General features: G+C 39.2%; 2 protein-coding genes and 1 non-coding gene across 3 annotated transcripts in view; all 3 read right to left on the reverse strand.

Moving 5' to 3' along the window:
- Positions 1-6: 6 nt before the first annotated feature.
- Positions 7-16,368, reverse strand: Tomm20 (translocase of outer mitochondrial membrane 20). Its single transcript, XM_004640831.2, has 5 exons — positions 16,131-16,368; positions 9,441-9,487; positions 7,478-7,559; positions 2,679-2,821; positions 7-162 (listed from the first exon to the last, which is right to left on the reverse strand). Exons 1-5 carry the CDS (start codon positions 16,249-16,251, stop codon positions 118-120), a joined length of 438 nt encoding a protein of 145 aa, XP_004640888.1. The 5' UTR covers positions 16,252-16,368; the 3' UTR covers positions 7-117.
- LOC111812531 lies at positions 15,489-15,622 on the reverse strand. Its single transcript, XR_002818022.1, has one exon. It is a non-coding gene; the product is annotated as a small nucleolar RNA SNORA14 (small nucleolar RNA).
- The window catches only part of Rbm34 (RNA binding motif protein 34), a 23,283-nt gene continuing 20,505 nt past the window's right edge, over positions 16,264-19,041 (reverse strand). The window contains exon 12 of the mRNA XM_012516816.2: positions 16,264-16,562. Coding sequence (XP_012372270.1) covers positions 16,264-16,562 — 299 coding nt within the window. The remainder of the gene's footprint in view (positions 16,563-19,041) is intronic.

Consider the following 19,041-nt stretch of genomic DNA (forward strand, 5'->3'; position numbering starts at 1 on the left):
TTTCAGTGTAGGACAGTCCACTAATAAGCATATTTGCCCTTATTCCCCCAGTCGTTCAACTTCTGAGCTTAGAATTTTTAAAATCTTTTTGAGATTTTATTATGTTGAGATTTGTTTTCATTCCACATCATCTTCAGCCAAGCTCTGAGCACTTACAATTCTCTGGAAAAAAAAGAAGATAAGATTTAAATTTGGAAATTATCACAAGTATTAATCAGGATTCAAAGTTTAACATAAAACTCTTTATAGTCTGAGACTCAAATCTACTACAGTTTATCTCTTCTGACATTTAAACATTAACACTTTATACATTGATATTACCTAAAAAATGATGTTTCACATTACCAGTTCCATTATAAAAATTCAAATTAACAAAAGAAACACTGCATTATGTTACATCTTAATCATTACATAACTTAAAAAGAATTTAACACATATCACTCCCACACAAACTAGGAATAGCAATTAATATTTTTAATGATTGTTCTATGCTCTACCATTCCCTCTTTTGACTCAAAGCCATTGAAGGATTATGGCACAGTATTTTTTTTTCCTTTTTTGCACTGCTGTGGATCAAATCCAGGAGCAAGCTGTCTATCACTGAGCTACATCCCCAGCCCACTTGAGACAGTCCTCGTATGTTGCCCAGCCTGCCTTAAATTTACAATTCTTCTGCCTCAATTACATAAGCATCTATAATCACATACAGGTTTTATGTCAGTTTAGAAATACTGTATTCTAAAATTAGCAGTCTCAAAACATTTCTAGAAACTGTAAATAAAATTAAAACTTAAAAAGGCAGTTTTCATAAAAAGGAATTTAGGCTTTATCCTGAAGTCAAATTCCCAAAAACACTATTGTTGCGAACTCAATACCCACTGCAGCAGTACTGAGAAATAGAAGATCTTTAATGAATCTCTTTATACGTCACCCAGAACCAATGTTATGTTACCGAAACACAAAGCAAACCTTGACTGTCCTTCAAATAGCATAAAACACTAAACAAATGACTCTGGCATGATTAGGTTAGAATCACATTAGTTTAATTTTTAAGAGATTCAGATTCACTGGCTTTTCAACTCTTTTCCTCACATATCTGGTATTTTTATTTTCTGATCGTTTTTTTCAATCTAGCCGAGTAAAAGTTACGCAGAAAGGGCTCAGGGCTGGCAAGATATCTCAGCAGACCAAGCACATGGTTAGGCAAGTACAGGGACTGGGATTCCAGCCCCAGCACCACAGGTCCCAGCCACTGGCTCGCTCTAGCCACTGAGACCAGGTGTGGTGATACACGCCTATAATCCTAGAGCTGGAGAAGCTGAAAACAGGAGGATCACTTCCAGTCTGAGCTGCAGTGAGACCCTGTGCCAAATACATAAAAAAATTAAACAAATAAAAAATGAGGGCTGGGGAGATGGCTCAGTGGAATAAGCATTTCCATGGCAAGCACAAGGGCCTGAGTTCAATCCCCAGTTCTGAAAGAAAGAAAGAAAGAAAGAAAGAAAGAAAGAAAGAAAGAAGAAAAGAAAAATACATTTAAAAAAGGGGTCAGTGGTAGAATGCTTGTCTAATACAGAGACCCAGAATTACCAAAAGAAAAGTTTAAAACATTAAGTTACTAACCATAAGATTCTGTCACGTCATTTTACTAATTTTCACCTGCACAAAATTGCAAAATTAATATACACACTATTCTAAAAAACATATTGGTTGGGGGCTTGTTGAAAGAACTCAAAAGCAACAGAATACTTAATTCACTTTTTGGGATTTTTTGAGACAGAGTCTTGCTGTATAGTTCAGGCTGGCCTCAAACAAACTGCAATTTTCCTGCTTCAGCCTCCCCAGTGCTGGGATTATAAGTGTGAGTCACAATATTCAGTTAATTCTTACATTACATATAAATTAATCTTTTATATATTGTACAAGGTATTTTTCACTTTTGATTAAGAATGCAGTCACATAGCTCTAAACTCAAAGCCCACTTCAACAGGCTCAGAGACAGACTTTACTTTTAATAATGTCTGAGAGTCCACACTCATTTATGCCTAGTGTACAATCAATGCCATCTCAGCTCCCATGTCCTGTCAGGTCACCTAATGAAGGTGACCCAGAAGAGTAGCCAGAAAACTAATTTTTGAAGCATAAGAGTGGCCTGAAAAAAAAGAGTGGCTTGAATTTAAAGACCTGAACACAAAGGCAAGAACACATCCTTGGGCTGGGGAGACAGCTCAGTAGACTAAACCTTGCTTAGCAAGCACAAGGTTCTCAGTTCAATCCCTGGTACCGCAAAAAAAAAAAAAAAAAAAAATCCACATTCTTGAGTCACCACTAGAACACAATCACTAAGACTTAAAACGCTTAGATTTTCTGTTGTTGTTTATTTCTTGAAGACAGTCTTGTTATATAGATCAAACTGGCCTTAAACTCACTGTATAGCTCAGGCTGGCCTGAAACTTAGTGATCCTCCTGCCTCAGCCTCCTGAGTCTTGGAATTATAGGCATGTGCCACCATGCCCTGTCTATATCCAGTTATTTAGATGTTATATCATTAATGGGAATTTTCAGGCACTGGTCTATTAAGCATTTTATGTTCACTAGCCTCATATATAACTGTCCCTAAACATTCAATTTTTAGGTCCTACTACTCACTTTGAATTCATCATATTCCAATTCCTTACCTGACTGATTGTTGGGAGCTTAGTGAGAAGCATCTGGAACACCGGTGGTGGAAGAGTTTGCTGTAACACCTGCAGCAACTGCTGTGGCTGTCCACATACAGCAATTGCATTTGTCAGATGGTCCACACCCTTCTCATATTCACCTGCAAAATTTACATAAAATTACATGTAATCTGAAAAGCTGTAACTGTCATAAAAAATGAATCTTGTTACTGCGTCCTAGTGACGCTGACAAAAACTATGTGAGTAAACCTGGACATATTATGAAACTATTAAGAATCCATCATATTATATGCACTAATTTGGAAATATCTCCAATATACACACAGAAGAGGGAAATTAAGATGCTGAAATACCCAAGTACCTATTGTTTACACAACTAAAATATTCCTGAAACATCAGGACAGAAGACTAGAAGCTGAGGTTGAAAAAAACGAGACCAAGTTTCACTAAATTTTAATTGCTGGGGATATAGCTCAGTGGCACAGCACCTCCCTGGCAAGCACAAGATCCTGAATTTCATTTCTGGTTCCAAAAGCCAATCAGCCAATCAATCAATCAATCAATCAATCCTCTCTACCTGCTGAACGTTAGTCCATGGAAATAAAAGAAAATTTTAAAGTGACACTAAAAATAAAAAAAGAGAACATACAATAGAAGTATGACAGAATGTTAAAACAATGATTGCCTCTATACACACACAATTCTCGAAGATTTAGTTTTTGAAGGTTCATTTAATTCAATAAATATTAAGTATGTGTCATGTGGTCACTGTCCTTAGTAAATTCTAAGCAGAAATCCAAAGAACTGTTTTAAATTCTCTGAGCAGAACTTTATGCTACTACAGTTTCAAATTAATTACTGTATACAGGTCTTCCCTGAAGAATCTGTTTCAAAGTACCATAAACAAACAAACAAACCTCTTGGTCCACTGTGTCCTTTTATCTCTGGTTTGCTGAACAGTAGCCCTATCTATGGCCATACCAGCCTGAACGTGAGTGATTCCACCTCAACAGTGGCTTTTATCACCTTTGCTCCAAATTAGCCTTTCAAAGATATCTGAACAGTGCCCATCTTTGGTGTATTCAGGGTCTTCCTCTCAATTAAAGGTAGTTTGTACACTGTCGAGTATAACAACATCTATGTTTAGGGTAATGGACAAACTCACTGTCCCTTATGAGTCAGGTTCCCTAAATTCATGACTCTTCTATTACCTCTTCAATCTACCTACAAAAAATAAGTGTAGAGCCAGGAGTGGTGGTATATGCCTGCAATCCCTGCACTTGGGAGGATCTTTTCAAGTTCAAGACCAGCATGGGCTACAGAATGAGCTCAAGGCCAGCGTGAACTGCATAGGGAGACCATGTCTCACACACAGACATACACACAGAACTAAGTGTAAATCAGTATCCTGGCTACTACTATTACAAATCACTCCATTGTCTCTAAACCAAGAGTATTGTATCTTCTGCTAGCATCTGTAAAACTGGGGCAGAGTAACCTGTGAGCATTTAAGTTAAAAATCTCAGACCTCTCATGGTTCTTGATATATTAAGATCACTTATAAACTAAGCTTTTATTTACTAAACAAAATTTCATGATTCACAGGCTGTGCTGACACACAACTATAATCCTAGCAAGCCAGCTGGCTAAGGCAAGATAGAAAATTCAAGCCCAGTTCACATAATTTAATGACTCAGCAACAATCTACCTTAAAATAAAAAAGGGCCAAGGACAGTATTCAGGCACTGGATTCAATTCCCACTACTTCAAAAATAGGAAACAAAATGAGCTTGCAGTTACTAAATCAAATGTTAAGCAATGCTTTTTAAGTTTTGCCTTTAAATATCCTCCCTAACCAAACAGCACAAATGTTGACCAGATTCAGATTTGAAACAAACAGTCAATGATTCAGGAAGGCCCAAGTAATAAAAAACAAATCAGGGGTACTACAAACTGTTGTATTCTGAATCTGGTGGGGTTTTTGTTTGTTCTTTAACAAGGACAACTGTGACTTCAAAGAAATTTTTTTTAATTTTGGGAGAACCAGGGATTGAACTCAGGCCCTTGCGCTTGCCAGGGAAGTGCTTATTCCACTGAGCCATCTCCCTGGCCCCAAAGAAATTTTAGACCATAGCCACTAACTTAACTTTTCTTCCTCTTACAGACTGGATTGCACATCCTACTATCCTGATGAACTTGAAGGGGTAAATGTCCTGGAGAATAACCACCATCAAGCTCCCTGTATATAACCTTGCACAGCTCTCACAACTGCCACTCCTGCTGTTTCTTCTGGGGGTCCTAAATCTGATATGTGATGGTGTTTCTTGTTCTACCACTGCCTGCTGCTGTGGAAACACAGAAACTTTAATCCTATGTTTGAGTACTATAAGAGTAAAGGTTTCTAAATCCTCACAACCATGATCAGAAACAGCTGAATCAATGTGGGATTATGGCTGTCCCATCTATGAAGAGTTCTTCAGTACACCTCCTATTGTGTTGACCAGTGTCACCTGGTTGTATGCTGCCATCATTTTTATCTACTCACTCAAATCCATTCCTCAGTACAAAAATGATATATAATAATGTCCATCTTCATAAAACCTACTCAGGGCTGTGCACTAACCCAGCTGTCAGTTCATGCAATTTGTACGTGCGAGATTGGCTGATCCAGTCAGCACCTGCTTGTAAACAGACAACATAAAGGCCTGTCCTTATGAATGAGAACTTTCAATTACATTTTCTTAGGACCCAAAATGCTGAAGAATTAGCTAGGACACATTGCCACAACCTCAATTTCAGTTGATTTGTCAGCTTCTGCTCCCTTTCTGTGCCAAGAGAATATTGCTACAACTTCTGCTAAGGAGGTAGATCACAGGTAGAACCTATTATTACCTCTTAACAGAACTGAAACCATACCATGAAGACAAAACCCAGCAGTCAGTACCATTCAGGATTAAGCAGTGATTTAGCATGAAAGGTATGCTCTCCTCACTCTCCCCAAGGCCTGGATCACCTCTCTCTAATCACTAGGGAAAAATAAAGTAGGCAGCCTATAATATACATAGAAGTATTCCCTGATCTTTATTTTGTATTGTTCTGCACTTAAAAAGATATTCTGATCAGCCTTTCTATTCATTTTTATCTTTTGTGACTCTTTAGGTGAATTTAATAGAGCAAACTGTAACCATGTTAAATTATTTTTTAGGAAAGGGGAAACATGACAAAAAATAAAGTAGGCCACCACCACTCTAGCACATTCATAATGTAACCTTAATTCTTATGTGTTGCTACTGAGTGACTGTCCCACCAGATTACATGGGACAGTCACATATGTACCTCCAGTGGTTTCAAATCAATGGGATCATATTAAATGGTTAAAATCTTCCCATAAAAGAAATAACATGCATAAACTGGGGAGAGAGCTCAGTGGTCTAAGTGCCTGCCTGACAAGCACAAGGACCCAAATTTGATCCCTGGTACAACACACCATGCCAGCCCTGGAACCAGGTGCAGTGGCACATGCCTGTAATCCCAGAGCTGGGGAGGCTGAGACAGGAGGATCACTATGAATCTGAACTGTATAGTGGATCAAATAAAAAATAAAAGAAAAAAAAAAAAGAAAACAAATGCCCCACATTGTGTAGCTCAATCCTGTTTCAATCTAGTCATAAACTAGGCATTTTCTATTTTTTTGAATCCCCTTCTTGATGATTTTTTTTTTTTTAAATCTTTTTGAGATAGGGTTTCCCTATGCAGTTCAGGCCAGCCTGGAGCTCACTTCATAGCTCAGGCTGGTCTCGAACTCACAGTGATCCTCCTGCCCTGGTCTTGCAAGTGTTGGGATTACAGGTATGCATCACCATGTCCGGCTTTGGTATCATTTTTTAATGATAGCAACTCTTAAAAGGATTTATAGCTGGGTGTGGTATTCTGAGCACTTGAGAAGCTGAGGCACAAAAATCACCACAACACCACAAGTTTTTGACCAGCCTGGGCCACATAGTGAGTTCAAGGCCTGACTCACCTTTGGCAACATATTGTCTCAAAAAACTAAAAAAAAATATATAGTTTCTCAGATGTCACTTTGATTAATTTCAATAGGAATCATTAAAAACAAAAACTTCTTGGTGACACATTCTATTTTATGGAATGAAGTATTACTAAATTCTACAACTGCAACTAAATACCGATTAAGACCCTTAAACATAACAAAAACAAAAAACCCTCCATTAATACTACTGATAGAATAAATAAGTCAAAAACAAATGAAAAGGCTTAAATCTGGTAACTGGCTGATTCTGATATGAAGTGCTGTGAACTCACCATGTGACCATGATTAGGTAAATTAACTTTCTCTGGGACTTATATTAGCCATTCCTTCTTATAAACACTGGAAAAACCCTGAAGATTAGATGACAGACTTCAGGAATACAGTCTTCTTATTCCTTCATTTATTATTTCTATTATACTACAACTATATATCCTAAACTAAGAGTATCTTCATTTGTAAAAACTACTCAATACATCATCTATATGATGGAGATAATAATGATGACAATAGAGAAAATAAACCTATAACTAACTTAAAATACATGATGGAAAATAAAAATCCATAAGGACTATTTTTAGAGCCAGTCCTATATAAAATAATCCATACATCACTGTCTAAAACCCTGCTTTGATATGTTTAGAATATTCATTCTTAAAAGGGCAGGCTATAAAAGAAAATTCCCTTCTTACAGTATCACAAACATGTATTGCTGTGAAGAACTCTATCTAGTTGTAATGACTATTACCTTGAGCCAGTAACTCTTCACCAAGCTGTATTTCTTCAAGGAAAAATTTCTGAACAGCTTCAGCATCTTTAAGGTCAGGTAACTGTTTAGAAACAGAGTATTTAAAAATTATTATGAAAAATTACTGCAGAACAATAAGTAGATAGAAAAAAATCAAAAAAATTTCACTTTATTGAATAGATCACTTTAACATGTGAATAAATTTACTCTTCAACACCACCTGTAAGTTTAATAACTACTTTAAAATGAAAGAAAAACATTAAATCGATCAAACTGGTCTTACCTGAACAGTTCTTTGAAAGTTTGAATGAAATATAAGTAGAAAATGAAGGGTACAAATATCTATATTACACATATACTTTCTTCTTTTTGTTTTCAAACATGGTCTCATTTTATGTCCAAGGCAGTCTTAAACTAGCCCAGGACTAGACTTGAATTCACAATCATCCTCCCTCAAATTTTGGGATTACAGGCATGTGCCACTATATCTAGCTGCACTTTTATTTTGTGCCACTTTGTAGATTTTTAAGTAATTAGAATTTATTCTCTTTAACATTTCATTTAGATTATATGCATTGAAAAAAGGTTAACATATCAAGTAATATGAACTGCATACTCATCTCTGCTATTTCTAGTTTTTGTTACTATTAGCAGCTTTACTATTATGTACTTTGTTACACACCACCAGACGAAATGATTATATGAAGCCAACAAATACATGACTTGCTTTTTTAAAAAAAAATACTGGGAGTGGTGATGCACATCTGTATTGCTGAGGCCAGCCTGACCTGCACAGTGAGACCCTGCTTCAAAAATCCTAGACTTCGGGCTGCATCCGGATATAGCTCAGTGGCATAAGCACCTGCCTAGCAAGTGCAAGGTCATGAGTTCAATCCCTGGTTCAAAAAATAAAACAAACAACAACCCCTCCCCCCGAATTCTAGTTTTTGATTTTTACATACACATGATCTAGTATGTGAAAAGAGATTTCTGAACAGAGAGGCATCTTTCACTGACTATCGCACCATATAGTAAAAATTTGAATCTAAAATGACTGGGGATGTAGCTCAATGAGACATGGGAGGCTTTGGATTTAATCCTCAGCACTTCGAAGCTTAGCAAAAGAAAAACACAAATCCTTGCTTATGGATGTCTCCATTTTCCTATATCCTTCCAAAGAAAAGTTATAATAAACATACTGTCTCTCAAAAAGGTCATTTGGATTTATCAGGCCATTTGGATATATAAGAACAAAGTAGTTTTCTCCCATTTTCTCTTTACTATTATCATATCTAGTCAATTAGCTATGGCACTGCTCAACTGTTTCAAAATAACGAAATGTAACATTATTTATTTTTTCCTGGCCCTAACTTAAAAGAACCACTAGAGATGCAGTCTCGAACCCATGCTCTGAAATCCAAACAGAACCAATTTCAGTAGGAGGAAAAGTAGCATGCACAATTGTCTTATTTACTTACATATGTCACAGAACATTTTTTGTCTAGTAGGTAACCCTATGAAGTCATTTTAAATAACAATGAACACAGGACCTAAAAAAGCAAAAAATGAATAATAAGATTTATGCACCATAAGGTAAAATTTGGATTAGACAGGTATGAATAATTTTGATCAGTTGGAAATGAGTAGTATGTGGTTCTTTGAAAGGAGGTGGAACAAGGAAAACTAAATCAATATGTTACATTCTATCATTTGAAGCAGCTGAGTAAAAATATTTCAAATTTTTATAATAAATGTTTTTGGGAGATCATTTTACTGCCTCTACTGTTTGTACAATATATTCTTTGTTGCTACTGCCAATAATGGGAAAATACTGAAGGACTGGATCATTTTCAGTAATTTAAAATAGAAAGTCAATGTCAATCTAACTATCTGAAAATATACATCTAAAGTAGTACCTTCTTAGATAACACAATCCAAACAAAAAGCAAACTTAATGTATTACCTTAGAAAGTCCAGCTCTCTCCTTGGCAAGCTTCTGTTTCTTTCTTCCTACAAGAAATGTAAGATAATATTCGTATTCTGCCATTATCAAAACAAGAATCAAGAAACAGTCTAAATACTGTGGGTGTCATTTTCATTTACAAAATATTCCCAACTCTACAACTGGGGCCCTTTCAGGCTTTCCCTGGACGCTGTCAAGGTTACACAAGATTTGTAGTCATAAGTTATTGGTAATGTGACATTTCTGGGCAGGACCTTAAAAATTCTTCTGGGTCAACAGGTTCAGCAATTCACAGGATGCAGACAGCTCTAACAAATGAACCTCCACAGTGCAAAGCCCATATCTAACCCATACAGGATGTGTAATAGGCAAAGAATTAGGTTACTGCTATTAGAGAGCTTTATTACTAAACTGAGATTATTAACTGTTTGAAACTAGCAAATTTAAATAAAAAAGGTAACAGTATTTAATAAAATTTTCTAAAAATACAGAATTAAGGCATGTGAAAAAAATACAAAGAGGAGCCAGGTATGGTGACACATACCTGTAATCCCAGAGATTCAAAAGGTTAAGACTGGAGGATTACATATTCCAGGCCAGCCTGGGCAACAATGGAGAGACCCTGTCACTTTTAAGGCTTGGGATACAGCTCAATGCTCCCTGGATTCAATCCCTAGTGTGTGTATGGGGGGAAGCTGCTGTCAGCTGAGCAATGATGCCATAGACCTCAGTGCAAGAGCTCTGGGTAACTGAGGCACAGTACCACCAAAGGGAAAGAAACAAATCCACAATCTGGGTTGTATGTAAGTTTTGATATGACATCAAGCAATACTATCAGGTGTGATAAGAAGGTGTTGACACACAAGTACACATAGGCTTTGAGCCTAAATGTCCTCATGTGGATCCTGCCTCTTCCACCTAAAGTAACCTATACCTCACTTTTTCTATAAAGCAGGTCTCTAACAACAGTATCTATTTCATAGGAGTTTTATGAGGACTCAGTAAGCTAAAACTGTAGATGTATTTTTTAAAGGTCTTTCATTTTTAACATGTGCCGCAAAAACAACTGGAATGAGTCAGTTCCCTCAGATAAGGATTTGCACTAAAAACCTAGGAAAGTAATAACTAAAAAGCTACAATGGCATGACAACTGTGTGGTAGAACTAAAAAAACCTAAGGGTCTATTTATTAGCTAGGTAACCTTAGACAAATCTATAAATGTCTTTTAACACTCTACTGATAAGGCCTGTATCTTAACCCATAGTATTGCTGCAAGAAATAAATCTACAAATCCTCCAACTACCTATGACTAAAAAGTGACCAGTTTGTCTAATCTAGACAGATGGTTAATTAGTAAACCTAGTCCCTGTCCCCCACAATATCCCAAATCTCTGCCAATTTAAGATTTAAATACAAAGACTTTCAACAGAAAAATAAATATAGATTAAAGTTGACCTTATAAATTCCTTTGAAGAAGGCCAGCTACCTTAACCTAAAATGTTCATCTGTGTGACTAACTGGAGAAACACACAATTCCACCGTTGAGTTAAGGGCTTGGCTCTTTTTAGGCTGAAAATACTGAGCGGGATTACCTAACTACTAAACAGCACAGTACAGACTGAAGCTTGTAGTGCAATAGGAACACTGTAAGACTTCATGAAAACTGGACATGAACATAAGAAACATTCAAATATTAAGCACTCAGGTTTCAGACACAACACAGACACTTCTATTTTGCTTATTTCTCACAATAACTCTAATGTCCAGCCCGTCCCTGTGCTGTGTGTCTGAGTACAACGGAAGGGACATTTTTTTTTTTTTTTTTTTTTTTTGTTGCAGAACCTGGGATTGAACTCAGGCCCTCGTGCTTGCCAGGGAAGCACTTATTGCACTGAGCCATCTCCCCGGCCCCTCTCACAATAACTCTAAAACAGGTATTGTCACCTCCATTTTATTGGTGAGAACATTTACCAACGTTAAAACTAGTAAATGATTAAGTGGCTACTCATAGCCAGTAGAACTTCAGAGCCAGGTCCTCAGTGAAATACACACTCATCGAAGTAAAAAATACCTTCAGAAACATGGTGGCAAATCTGTGGAACAATGAAAAATATGCTCAGCCAGAATTTAGGGAAAAATAGCTCAGTACAGTGAAACTTAAATTTCATCACAATCCAAACTCTTAAGAGTAGGGAAAAACAATGTAATTATTAAATGCCTATGACTAATACTTTCATCAAAGTTTAAGCTTCCTTAGCTGCTTTTCATTTTTAGTAAAAAGATTAAAATTTTGAGCTGGTTCCCACCTGCAATGGCAGCATTCTGTGAGGCTGATAAAGAAAGATCCCAAATTTGAGCAAAACTTGAGCAATTTAGACCCTGTCTCAAAATAAGAAATTAGAAAAGGGCTATGAATGTAGCCTAGTGGGAACATCCTGGGTTCAATTTCCAGTACTGAAAAGATTAATATTCCAACTTTCTTTTTATAACACAATAGCAGCATTTCAATGATAAAGGAATAAATTTATTCCTTTAAAAAAAACCCCAAAAAACAAGAGCTACACATTCAACCAGCAAAATTAGGTCCTTGCTCAACATTTGCTGACATTAGCCCCCAATGCTATCATGTAAACCTAACATTTAAAACTGTATGTCTAAAAAAAAGGGGACTTGCCCAAAGCTTAGCTGTTTAAAGCGCTGCTTGGGCAAATGCAGTCATATGCATGGGACCATAGTTCAAACCCCAGGCCCACAAGAAGACGCACCACACCCACCCTTAAGACAGCTAGAACTAGTCCCCTGCAAAAAAAAATCCTTCTAAAAAAAAAAAAAGGAAATCATCAGTTAAAACACATCTCAAGTTTACATCATTCAAAATATACTCATTTTAATAAGACACTTGTCAAATGCTGTATTATTTTATACAGTATTATATAAATAAAACATCTCTGTAAGTGGCACTGACTTGGAAGTTAAATCTCAGCATGCCTTCCCACCCCCACAGGTCTTTTCTGTAATTTAGGCTTGACATAAATGTGCCATCCTTCTAGGTTAACCTCCCCAAGTGCTGGAACAGGCATGTACCACTAGACTGAGCTTAAATTTTACTTAATGATTTAAAATAAATTGGGGACCGGTCAGATAGCTCAGTGGATTAAAGCGCCTGTCCCTGGCCTGCCCTGCTGGCCATCTCTGAGATGGCCATTGAGACTGGGCGTGGTGGCATGCCTGTAATCCCAACACTTGGGAGGCTGAAAACAGGAAGGATCACTACAAGTCCGATCTGTGTAGTAAGACCCTGTAGACCTTATACTAAATACATTAAGAGAAAAAACTATATACAAGAGTAAGTTGGGTGTGGTGATACATGCCTGTGATCCCAGAACCCAGTGATTAGTAGGAGTGAGTTCAAAGCCAGCCTAGGCTACATGGTAAATTCAAGTCTAGCCCGAACTACATAGTGAGACAGAACAAAACAGATTTAATATAAATTATTCTTTTAAGAGTATTAATAGGAACAGGAGTTGTGGCATACCCCTATAATGCCAGCACTCAGGAGGCTGAGGCAAGAGCACCACTGATCACTGCAAGTTCCAGGCCAGCCTGGGCTAAGGATCAATACCTTGTCTTAAAAAAAAAAAAAAAAAAAAAAAAAAAGCCCGGCGTGATAACCCAGCATTCTAAAACCCCTGCTTAGGCAGAACACAGAAGCCAGGTTCAATCCCCAGCTTGCCATGTGAGCCCTCCCTCCAGGCGCGTTGAGATGGTGATAGAGACTGGGCATGGGGGCGCCCATCTGTAATCCCAGCACTTGTGAGGCTGAAAACAGGAGAATCACTACAAGTCCAATCAATGTAGTGAACCCTGTAGACTTTGTAGACCCTGTCCTAAATAGAGAAGAAGGAGAGAAGGGGAGGGAAGGGGTGGGGAAGAACTGCAGCCAGGGCACAGTAGCACACGCCTGTAATCATAAATATTCAGAAGTGGAGGCAGCAGGACCACAAGTTTGAGGGCAGCATGAAAAACAGTGAAAGTTTTTAAAGGGCTGGGAAGCAGAACATGGTGTCACATGCCTATACTCTGAACAACAGGGAAGGCTGAGGAAAGAGGATCTCAAGTTTAAAGGTCAGACTGGATCAATAAGTGACATTCTCAAATATTAAAAAGAGGATGGAGATGTAGTGGTGGTAGAGCGCAATGTTTCATGTGCTTGAGACCCTTTGTTCAACATTTAGCACACAAAAATTCTAATAATGCAAAATAAAAGGTCTAAAAAATTAAGACCCCAGACCTAACCTCAAACCTCATTTTTAACGTCTGCATAAAAAAAAAAAAAAAAAAACACCAAGAAAGCCAACAAACAAAATGACTAATTCGAGAATCCTTTTTATTTTTGTGGCAAATATTGTATTGGAAATTCACTTAGAAAAATTCAAAATTAAAAGAAATGAAGCAAAACTAATTCTCATAAGCTTGATATTCAAATTCTGCCACTTACAAAATTATATTTAAGAACTCCAAAATTAATCTGAATAATTTTACTTGCTAGCAAATATTTCAAATTTTTATTTATAGAAAGCTAGCATTCATCAGTTAGTACATGTAAGGGACAGTACCACAAGTCATTTTACAAAAATGGAAAAGTAATGCTTGAAACTGTTTAAAGATACTGGGGGGGGGGGGCCTGGCCCTAGCTCAGGCCTTTAAGTGGCTGCTTCCACAAAGCTGTCAGCCTCAGGTTGCTGGAGTTCGAACCTCACACCTCTCCCGCTGGCCAAAAGTGCCCTGAAGGCATTCGAGCAACAAAAAAAAAAAAAAGATACTGGTATAGACAGTAATTCACTTAAATCCTTAGCTTCTTCTAAAGCCAAAAAATTTCTTTGATTAAAAATACGGAAAAGGGGCCAGGGAGATAGCTCAGTAGAATAAGCACCTGCCTGGCAAGTGCAGGGTCCTGAGTTCAATCCCTGGTACCACAAAAATATATAAATAAATGAATAAAAAATAAAAAATTGACCATCTGGATTGGTTTGAGGGTTGGCCAAATAGGTCCAAGGATTAAAGTGCCTGCTTAAGCAGACCAGGGGCCAGGGGTTACATCCCAGGGCCTGCCATGCAGGCCCCACCCCTGGGGCGCCCAGTGATTGACACTGGGCTTGGTGGCAAGGGCCTGTAATCCCAGCACCTGGGAGGCTGTAAACAGGAGGATCACTCCAAGTCAGATCTATGCAGTGAGACCCTGAACACCCTGTCCTAAAAATGCAAAAGAAAAAAAATTCAAAAATAACATTCCTCAGTTTGTCTAAAATAGTAACTGTGATTTATTTAGCCAAAAATCAGTTGCTCAAAGTTTTCACAAAAATGAATCCACTCTTAGAGCTCTGCATCCATTTTTGAAACTACAGTATGTTCCAACAGTTACATTTGAACAGCCAGTATTCAGTGGAAAACCTTTATGTCTGAAATATGATGTGCATTATCTGACTTTTACAGTTACAATTGGATTCACGCACGGTGGTGGCATGTGCCTGTAAGCCCAGCACCCTGGGTGGTTGCTGCAGAATGACTGCAGATTTGATCTCAGTCTGGGCAATTTATTAGCAACACCCTGTCTCCCAAGTTTAAAAACGTAAAAAAGGTTTGGGTTGTAGTTCAGCTCAAAGGCCCTGGTTTAATCCCCAGTATCGCAAATAATTAAACAAATTTAAGATTCAGAAAGCCCAAGGCCATGCAGCTATCAGTGACTGAGATCTAGAAACCCAAGGTCTGACTCCAATATATCGTTCTTTCCAACAAGGCTAGAACTTGTATAGCGCATGTGTTCCCCACTTGCTAGACTACACGTGGCTGTGGAACGTTTGTGATTATAGGGATTATACCTTAACTAAATAATAATCAAGGTGCAGTACTTTCTTGGCTTATAAAAATACGTTATTCCAACAAATTTACTTTTATTCCTGTTGCAAATTAAGATAACCTCAAAATTCAACGCGGCTCACGATTGTTTCTTGGGTCAAAATCTCCCTCTGGTAAACACCTCTTTTTAAAAGATGTCGCAGGTCTGAAATAAGACTGAAGCCACAAGACAAGCGCAGCCCTTGGACTCCCCCGCAATTTCTCTAGCATTCACTCATATCTTGGAAGCACGTGACCGAAGCTGCCAAGAGGGTTTAAGAATGCATCATCTATAGGGAACTAGATTTACAGATTTAGGGTCAGGTTAACGTCGGTCACACACAAAAAGCCCGATTTCTCTGGATTAAGAACAGAGACTTTAAAAGGCGAATTTCGCAAAAGCAGACCATTTAGGCGTGGTGGCACGGTCTGTAATTCTAGCATTTTGAGAACCTGAGGCAGAAGGCTCTCACGTTCGAGTCCAGCCCGAACAAGTTAGCGAGACTCTGAAAATACGAAATAAAAAGGAAGAGGATGTAGTTCAGCGCTCAGGCCCTAGGTTCAATTCTCTAGGACTGCCTCCGCGATCGCACCCCGCCACCCCCACGCCCTAGCGCAGTAACAGGAGTCAGAAGAATCTACACATCAGGCGAGGGAAACACAAAATGGGGCCGACCCTTCTTCAAGATGGAGGGACCGGGTGTGCAGGGCCAGGCCCCTGAGCCGCGCGGCGGCGCCATGTCTTCCCCAGCTACACGCAAAGCAACCGCCGAAGTGAGGCGCGGCTCCACTCACGTTCTCGAAGCCTGTTCTTGAAGTTGGGATCACTTCGCCGCTTGCGGTCGAAGTAAATGCAGTACCCGATGAAGAGGGCCCCGCACACGCCGGCGGCGATGGCGCTGTTCCGACCCACCATCTCCTTTCGACTTCACTGTGCCCGGCGCAGCGGGCCCGCTCCGGAGAGGTCGGCCACAAACCTGAGAGGCAATGGTACCTCCGCAGCCAAAGCCCGCTGAAGAAGACCGGAAGGACCGCGCAGGAACACTTCCGGGTTAACCCCACCCCCCAACACACACACTGGGCGCCTTTGGTAGCGCCTGCGCACAGCCGCTGGCTCGGTCGTCCCAGCTCGCCGGGCCACGCGGTAGCCGCGCGTGGTGCCGCTCTTGAGCCGCGGCGGACAGCGCATGCACACCCAGGTTTTGCTGCAAGGATGGCTTTCCGCCTCTGCGAGTTCAGAGGAGCATCTCAGCAGCAGAGGGCAAATTCAGGGAGCCGCAGGCAACCTCGCTGGAGAATCAAGATGGAGGGCCCCCGACGACAGCGTCTCATCGCACTGTGGCAAATGCAGCCTGTTAACTGTCCTGTTCGTATTTCAATTATAGTGACTAAATTTGGGCATTTTGAGGTGTGGGAGAAAAATGCAACTATTCCTCTAAAAATATGTAATCTTTAAAAGAAATGTTAGTGTAATCCCAGCACTTGGCTAGCAGTGAGACCCTGTACATCCTGTCCTAAAGAAATAGGGCTGGGAAGGTGGCTTAGTGGAAGGAATAAGCGCAATCCCCGGTTCCGCAAAAAAACAAAACAAAACAAAAAAAAAAAAACACTGTCCTAAATAAATAAAATGAAATGTAAGGAGGGCCAGGGATATAGCTTAACAGCACAGTGCCTGTCTAGCAAATGCAAGGTCCTGAGTTCAATTCCCAAGAAAACTAATCCTGAGTAGCACTTTTCTGAGTTAATGGAATTGGAAAACTTGCAACATGTGCCCACCCCATCAGATGTGAGGCCCACCTTGAAGAGGACTGTGCCTTAACCTAAGAAGCTTGAGCTGGGTATGCGGCTCAGCCATGTACATAGCACCTGCTAGCAAGTTGTAAATTCCACTGGGGGGCGGGGGGGGGGGGTTGAAGAGAAGCATGAAACCACTGATAAGACAGTACAACCCTCTTACTTCACCAATCAACATATTTAGGGCATACAGTCACAGAGTTTGGTCAAGAACTGAGACATCTTACACATCAGTTCAAAGCTCCTTGCCTGTGACCAACAGGAGCAAGATACTCTTCTGGAGTAAGAAAATTCTTGGGTAGGTGATATGAAGGATTCCTGTTTTCTCACTCTGAGTTAAGTCATTAAGCCTAGGATCATCAGCAGAAAACATTTCATGGGCTAGAGTCAGGAAAAGTTCATGAGAAAATGCTTATGATTAATCATGACTACTAATAATCTTTATTACAGTCATTAAAAATCAAATTGTAGACATTGATTACCACACCAGTATCTTCATGTAGCTAGATATACTGGTACTTTTTCCAGGTAACAGAGTTCCCGGAGTATGTCTGGAAAATATTTTTAAAAACACATTTTTTTTTAACCTACTGTCAAATGTATTTTAGACTATTAAGAATAACATACAAACTCTACTTAAGGGCCAGCCAAATAGCTCAGCGGATTAAAGTGCCTGCAAGCAGGCACAGGGGCCAGGGACTCAATCCCTGGGCCTGCCATGCCGGCCCTGACCCCAGGGCAGGCTGAGACTGGAATTGAGACTGGGCATGGTGGTGTGCACCTGTAATCTCAGCACTTGGGCAGCTATAAACAGAAGAATCAAGAATCCCATCTAGTAGTGAGACCCTGAACACCCTGTAGACCCATCCCTGAAATACAAAAATAAAAAATAAAAAAATAAAAAAAAAACTCTGAGAAAAATGGAAATTTTAATTATACTGTAACATGTGCAGCTGCCCAACCAAGCAAGAGTCACAAGTGTATGCACACAGGCTACATGTGCAGGGACAACCTATGTAATCTACAAATGTCATATCCTTATGCAAATGCAACGGGTCTTTATGATGTAGGTCTGTACAAGGCAGAGAACTCCATTTTCAAAGACTGGATCTTTTATGTTTTGTATCCCTTATTGTGTTTAAAGCAAGTATTTATGACCCAATTATAATTGGGTATTTTTTCATGTATTCCCATAAACTTAAAGATGCAATGTTTGCAAGCTATACATTCAAGATTGTATGTGCATATGTAGTGTTTGCACTGCTTTCTCACTGCCGAGGCAATAACCCAATACCTATAACTTTATCATTAAGAGAAAAGTTTATTTTGGCTTACAGTTTATAGATGTTTCAATCTACAGTTGGTTGGCTCCAAGGAGGGAGGCATAGCAGTATAGAGTTGCTCAACCCAAGGCAGCAGGAAGCAGACAGCTCAGAGGAAAAGAAAGGTAGATACATTCAGGTCACAACCTGTGACCCACCACCTCTGACCAGGCATCCTCTCTCAATATCACATTCAGCTATAAACTCATCTGTAGAGTTATCCACTGATAAGTATCATGCCCTATGATCTAATCACTTCCCAAAACGTCCACCTATGATTGTATGAGGTTCGGGGAGGTGGGAAACCATAACAGACAGGTTTTTTTTACATTTGTTACTACAGAACTGAAATTTTCACTGTAGGTTTTCCATATGCTATTATTCTCAAAAGACACTATTTTCAAAGCAGTTATAACTCATTATGTTCCCCACCCATCTGTCTGTAGTACAATCAATGTTCACTGAAGTCTCTGTTGAAAATCACCCATCCTGGGTACCTCCTCATCCCCAGGTCTCCTAGCTGGATACAGACAGTTTGGCAAGACCAGTGAAGGGATACCAACATATGACCCCAGAGAATGCAACAGCGT

This window comes from Octodon degus, unplaced genomic scaffold (genome assembly GCF_000260255.1).
Source record: "Octodon degus isolate 3935 unplaced genomic scaffold, OctDeg1.0 scaffold00127, whole genome shotgun sequence".
Lineage (NCBI taxonomy): Eukaryota > Metazoa > Chordata > Mammalia > Rodentia > Octodontidae > Octodon > Octodon degus.

Bases quoted from the DNA above. Each gene is read 5' to 3' on its own strand.
- Tomm20 (XM_004640831.2), bottom strand. From the start codon at position 16,251: ATGGTGGGTCGGAACAGCGCCATCGCCGCCGGCGTGTGCGGGGCCCTC. The intron at 9,488-16,130 runs GTGAGTGGAGCC...CATTTCTTGTAG, and splicing joins CAAGAACAGGCTTCGAGAAC to GAAGAAAGAAACAGAAGCTT. The intron at 2,822-7,477 runs GTAATAGTCATT...TAAATTTTGCAG, and splicing joins TGAAGAGTTACTGGCTCAAG to GTGAATATGAGAAGGGTGTG.